Source organism: Alligator sinensis, unplaced genomic scaffold, assembly GCF_000455745.1.
Source record: "Alligator sinensis unplaced genomic scaffold, ASM45574v1 scaffold991_1, whole genome shotgun sequence".
Classification (NCBI taxonomy): domain Eukaryota; kingdom Metazoa; phylum Chordata; order Crocodylia; family Alligatoridae; genus Alligator; species Alligator sinensis.
Window position 1 is genome coordinate 255,307 of NW_005842335.1, and position 6,519 is coordinate 261,825.

Genomic DNA, 6,519 nt, shown 5'->3' on the forward strand with positions numbered 1-6,519 from the left:
ATTCTTTCCTCTTCACCTTCATTTTCCCACCCTCCAGATGGGACACAGCAGCTCCGAGTCCACTGAATTCAAAATCCTTCTCTTCTACCCAGAGTTTCTGCAGGCACCGCTGCTGTTGCCTGAACTAACTAAATGCTGGAATCATGTTACGGAGAACAGACCCTTCTTTGTAAAAACGCTTAACTTGCCCCATCCTTTCTGCATATGGTGCATGAACATTTCTGTGTGTCAAAGGACATCATTTAAGTAGCTGCGGTGGTTACCAAGGGGTTTCAGATTAATTCATTCCTGATGTTCACTGCGTTGTTAAATTTGACAGTGTTTTTAATCCAGTTAGAGAGTGTATGCAAACAAGCCATCATGATTTGTAAAGTTAAAATTTGTGAGAATCTTAACAAAATAGAAGCCTTGTACCGTACTAAAAATCCTCACACCTTTTTTTTTTTAATTATTATTATTTTTCCTTCCCAGAACTACATTTGAGTAAGGGAAAAATCCTAAATCTTTTAGTAGTTGCATATTGATATATGTTACCTAGGACTGTTCCAGCTCTCATTTCTTACATTTGTATTATAATTGAAATAATTGTCATAACGTTGACAAATACGTCAGTTGTTAAGGCAACATGTGATGTTTAGCTGGCACATAAACAGATCATTTGTCTTTCTTTTCTGGGGAAGTCTAGCTGTTTTCAAGGCAGAGATCACCGATAATTTCTTGGTTACCAATCCAATTAGGCCAAGAAATTCAAAATTAGAAGCCTAAAGTTTGGCTGCCACTGGCCTCAGTTTGGATTTGGGAACCTAACTCCAAGCTCCTATATTTTTAAACATTAATTGGAAGAAATAAATATCTGTTCCCTCAAATTAAGCCACCTGCTTAGTAGAGTATTTTCCCATTTTCTGCCTCTTCCGGCTATGGTTAGTCCCCTCATTTGTCCTGGTTTTTGTTTGTTGATCCTAACATTCGTTGCTTCTATCCTGGTACAGTAAGTTTTCTAGAGGTTTCCCTCTCTTCTCCTCTCCTTACCAGGGCTATGCTTAAAAAGCATTACTGGCCTAATTCATGATAAGGAATTCTGGCTTTTTATCAACATAATTATGCTGGTAAATGTTCTGTTGTAAATGAAGCCATGCTAGCGTAAGAAGCTTTATACCAGTAGATGGATTATTTCACTTCATCAAACTGGAATAACTATATTGCTATAAGCATTTTCACACTGGTTGAACTGCTTTCTACACAGTGGTTATTTTACTGCTTTAACTATGCCAACACAATTAAGGCAGCAACATTTTAAAGCATAGCCATGAGCTTAATTTCACACCCTGACCCATACACAGGGAGTGTGACTACAGAGCCTTCCCACCTTTAAATTCACAGTACAAGAGGCACCCACAATTGTAATCTGTATATTTGGGTGGGGAGGAAGGGAAGCAGGCCTTCCTAATCCTGACTTACTGTAAATTGTAAACCAAATGTGTATATTTGCTTAACAGTGCATACTTGCAGTGTTAGAAAATCAAGAGGGAGGCATCTTCTTTATCTTATGGAAAGGGCTTCAAGAGCATCCTTTTGAAAGTTTCCACTGAGTATTTTTCTGCCCCATGCCTGTCTGCTCCACTTTCTTCAGCATCTGAGAGCCTCACAACTTTCCTCTGATCTTGGTATTACCACGCACTAGATGTTGCCCTATTCAGATCTCCCTCACCTCAGGGTCATGACTCCACAAAGGAAGGGATTTAGGAATATAGTTGTTGTTGCTGCTGGTTGATGGGAGGCAGAAGGCCTCTACCCTGCCTTCTAGCTGACTTCAGACTAACATGGCTCTTCCCTTATTCACTGACAGTCTATCAAGGTGCATATATATCTATATATAGAGATATATCTATCTCCACCCTGCCTTCTAACTCCTTTTTCGGTTGCTTGATAGCACATGATTTTGGATATTTCATCTCTCCCTTCAGTGCACTGTCTGCTCCACAAGTAACACCTCATTCCTCCTGGAGCACAATCATGAGCTGATACAAATAGTATGTGACAAGGAAACAGGAAGCAAAAACCCCTCAGTTGTTGGTTCCTTACCTAGAGATTAAATGCATTCCAGACACTAACCAAGCAAAGCTGGAGACACTGCTAGGGAGCTTGTAGTCTCTGGCTAAAACGCCCGAGGTAAAGATGTTTTGCACGGTAGGATTCTCAGGGTGTAATGACAGCCGGGAGGTTCAACCCCAACTACAGGAAACACGCAAACTGTATCGAATCTTTACTTTGTGCCTAAAGTGAAATGGTCTCTAGCCAATATTTAAAGGAGAGAGAATTTCTTCAAGCAATGATTATGCCAAGGCCATAACGCCATCATGATTTTGTATGCAAAGGAAAAATCACTGAGGGCCATCCTTGAAGGAAGAAGAAAAAAAAGCATTACTGTGCATTTATCTTATCATTCCTTATTTCCTTTAAACATAAGCACTCACCCTAAATCCACCTGCGCTGGCACAGGACCCTTTATAACATTGTCCATTGGAGATAATTTCTTATAAAACAGCCAGGGGCAAATTGGGGGGGGGGAATTGATACAATTGCACCTGCTTTGATTCCTGGTCCATCCAAAGTTTAAAACCACCTTCTACAGGCATAGGGAGAGTCTGATGGTCTGTGCCTAAAGGGTGTTTGTGCCTAAAAGCATGCAAAGAACAATTTTTCCCGACTATTTAGTTGGTCGAATACAAGAGATCACATCTACTCAAAGGACCTCGTGTGCCCACGTCCTTAGACCAACACGGCTACAGCCATCACCCCTGGTGTTGGCGTCTACTGATTCCTAAGGAGGACAGGAGCCCGGAGGTGCCAGAACCCAAGGCGGGATGAGTTTCCTCCATGCTCTGACACCGGCACCCGATTAAAGGCTGCAACCTGCCATTTCCACGCTGCCGTGGGCTGCCACAGCCCTGAGTGCAGTTACCCTGGAGCCTTGCTCTCAAACAATTAAAGCAATGTTTTTGGGTGTTTTTTTTTTTTTTTTAAAAGCCCAATTCCAATAAGCGGACTTGGCAGCACTGGTTGTAGCCCTGTTGGTCTAAGGACACAGGCAGACAAGGTTCTTTGGGTCCATTTTATTAGATAGATAGTTGGAAGAATTGCTCTTTGCAAGCTTTCGGGCATAAACACCCTTCTTCAGACGCGCACCATCAGGCTCTCCCCGTGCCGTAAAAGGGCGTTTGTGCCCAAAAGAGCAATTTCCCCAACGATTTCGCTGGTCCAATTAAAAAAAATCGGATTTTACCTCAAGAACCCTATCTGCCTAAAATTTGGCAGCCACTTCCCTCCCTTCCCATCCACCACAAGAAAGCACCCCCTCAGGAAAACACTAGCAGCAGCAGCCCAGTCTCTCCCCCCACCCCATAAAGGCATCAGTCTTGCAGCAAGGGCCATTGCATTGCCCCTTGCTTCAAGCAAGAGCCCCTTTGGGTGCGATCCCCCCCCTGGAACCTTGAGGGGTGCGACCGTTGGCACCCCCCACCCCTCTAGAACGTTGCGGGGCGCCCCCCCCCCGTTTAGAACGTTGAGAGGCGCGACCGTTGGCGGCGCCCCCCCCCTTTAGAACGCTGCAGTTGGCCCCTCACGACCCCTTCGGCGCGCGCGGCGCCCCGACCCCCCCAGAGGAGCCGGGGGAGGAAGCGGGGGAGGGCGGGCTTCAAGCCTCCCGCTGAGGGGAGGGTCACGTAACCTTTCCTCAGCAGCTGCTTTGGGGCTGGCGGCTATCGCGAGCCCTCACGGCGACGCACATCTGCACATGTACTGCCCCCGTATAGCCAGAGGGGTTGTTGTGTGGGGTTTGGGGTTTTTTTGCAAGGGAGGGGTGGAGAGACAAAATGGTCTCTCTCCTTGGGAGAGAAGGTTGATTTAAAAAAATTAAACAAAACAAAAAAAAACTTCTCAGAAACTGGAGAGCTAGATCTGCCCCCCGTCGAGTTGTGACCCCAGCTGCACTGGGACTCGGTTTTCACGATACAAACACGGGCAACTAACTCTCTGCCTTTTGGTGCCCACAGCTTCATCCGGAAGGTGGATGTGGCTGGTTTTCTAAGAGACGGGTAGAAAATCCTCCCCCACCCCCTGCCGTGTTCCTCAGTCTTAAAATCGCCCCCGCAAAACAAAACAAAAAGTCCTTTACAATTTGTCACGGGTGGATTTGGTAGGGAGCATTCAGTGAGAAACGGGCAAAGCATTCAGTTTTAGTCATAGCTCCCAAAATCTTAGCTGGCTGAAGGGGAAAACGTTCAAATAGGCGGGGGGAGGGATGTAGAAACCCCCCTCACAGTGTCTATAGGTACAACACATGCACAAAAATCAGCTTTTTGATGTAGGGATGTAGACACCCCCATCACAGTGTCTATAGGTACAAAACATGCACAAGTCATCTTGTTCATGTAGGGATGTAAAAAAACCCTCACAATTAGTGTATATAGGTACAAAACATGCACAAAAGTCATCTTTTTCACGTAGGGATGTAAAAAAACCCGTCACAGTCAGTGTCTATAGGTACAAAACATGCACAAAAATCATCTTTTTCATGTAGGGATGTAGAAAACCCCCTCACAATTAGTGTATATAGGTATAAAACATGTACCAACATCATCTTTTTGATGTAGGGATGTAAAAAAACCCTCACAGTCAGTGTATATAGGTACAAAACATGTACCAAAATCATCTTTTTGATGTAGGGATGTAGAAACCCCCCTCCCCGAGTTAGCATATATATATAGGTACAAAACATGCACAAAAATAATCTCGTTCTCGCAACTCGAGGCTCAGCTGCACTGATACAGCTTGTGTCTTTGCTTTGGGGCTGAAAAGCAAGATTTGAATGCATTCTTTTCTACTGGAAACAGCAGAGGTTTTTAAGTCACGTTGCACGAAAACTGAATGGGAAGGAAAGAGCTCCTGTCTCGTGTCTGTTCTGCCACATCCACATCGGTGACATGATGCTGTAGTGACACACTTGATGAATTGCTAGTGCTAACTCCATTTTTCAATTTGACTGAGAAGTCCTGGAAGAAAAAAAGCAACAAATGTTTGTACCTGGATTTCATGAATGCGGCTGAAGCCGTCTTTCCAGAAGAACTCGTACAGGTTGCAGAAGAGGTTGGGTCCAGGCATTTCTTGCAGGCTCCTCACCCTGTGGTGGTGGCGGTGGTGCTGGGCAGGCTTCAACAGCCCTCCTGCTCCCTCCGCCACTGCCATCTCCTCCTCTTTGTCCTCTGCTGCTGCTTTTGCCGCTGGATTATTTTGCACCTCCAGAGCGGGGCTGCTAGACATTTTGGGCAGCTGTTGAAACCTGCAGACAAAAACCACACGATAAAAGCAACCCCATCTCTCGGGTTCAAGAGCCTGCTTACAATTGGATTTCAAAACCTTCAGTAAAAGAGACATTTTTTTTTTCAATTAAAAAACAAAAAAACCCGTCCAATTTGCTTCTGCAGCTGCTTTATTTGGTTGCTGTTTGTCCTCTGCTTTAAGTTGTAGGAGCAGCACTTCCAACTCTGACTGCACGAGCATCAGTTTACACAGGCCATTATGAAAGGCTCCCTCCCCTCGGGCTGGGAAAGGGGGTGGGCCTGGGATGAGACTGAACCTATTACTTCGTATAATTCAAATCAGATAAACTTACTCCTTAATCGTGCACTGTAGCAATCAGAGTTTAGCTTTCTCCTTCCCCCGCTCCTCGCTCTGACAAAAATTCTTACAGGGATCATCTTAATTTTCTCCTTTATTAAAAGGTGGATTTAAGATTTCCCCCCTATGATCCAGTTCATTTTCATGCGTTTCAGCAATACCTAATACACTGCATAAAATATATAATTTCTATATGCAATATATCTAAATGAAATAATTATTGCACTTCTCTAGGTCATAATTATGTAACTATGCAATAACATTTTAAAAAATACTAATAATTCATGTATAAAATGGCAGTGCTTTCTTGGAATAATTGTATATTTTTGTTCATATTTCTTGCAACCAGTGCCCATGTACATACTTTATTCTTGAATTTATTATGATTGTGTCTTTTCAGAGTGCTTTTCTCAGAAGGAACATCTGCCTACTCTTGCAAAAGTTTTAATTGAACTCTCTCTTTTTATTGGATATCATTCAATTTTGCTTTTACTTTCTTGATAAACCTATAGCCATTTCATCGTGATTTTTATTCTGCGCATAAACTTAAAATTCCAAACAGGATGTCATTCTGTTTTGCACAATGTTTTTAAAAGACTGTTACTGTCTCCCTGTTTACGACTTGATGCAAGTAAGGTGCTGGGTTGGTTGTTTCGTGAAGTGACTGTCTCACCTGCCGGCCCGTATCCGAATGCAGCAGTTAAATCTGAGTGAGAAGCTATGAGCTGCTCAAGTAAAACTTCATCAGGGAGATATGGCTGCCATGTGAGGGTCCCTGAATTTGGAATTCACAGCTCCTGGAAGGTTATCAGAGCCAAATCTAGTGAGCTTCAGCACATACCG

At 43.8% G+C, this 6,519-nt stretch overlaps 1 protein-coding gene across 1 annotated transcript in view; it reads right to left on the reverse strand.

Moving 5' to 3' along the window:
• Positions 1–5,594, reverse strand: part of LOC102378794 (cytochrome P450 27C1) — a 36,720-nt gene extending 31,126 nt beyond the window's left edge. Inside the window, exon 1 of the mRNA XM_006028683.2 lies at positions 5,083–5,594. Within this exon, the coding sequence (XP_006028745.1) occupies positions 5,083–5,433 (351 nt within the window). The 5' untranslated portion in view covers positions 5,434–5,594. The remainder of the gene's footprint in view (positions 1–5,082) is intronic.
• Between the last annotated feature and the right edge of the window lie 925 nt (positions 5,595–6,519).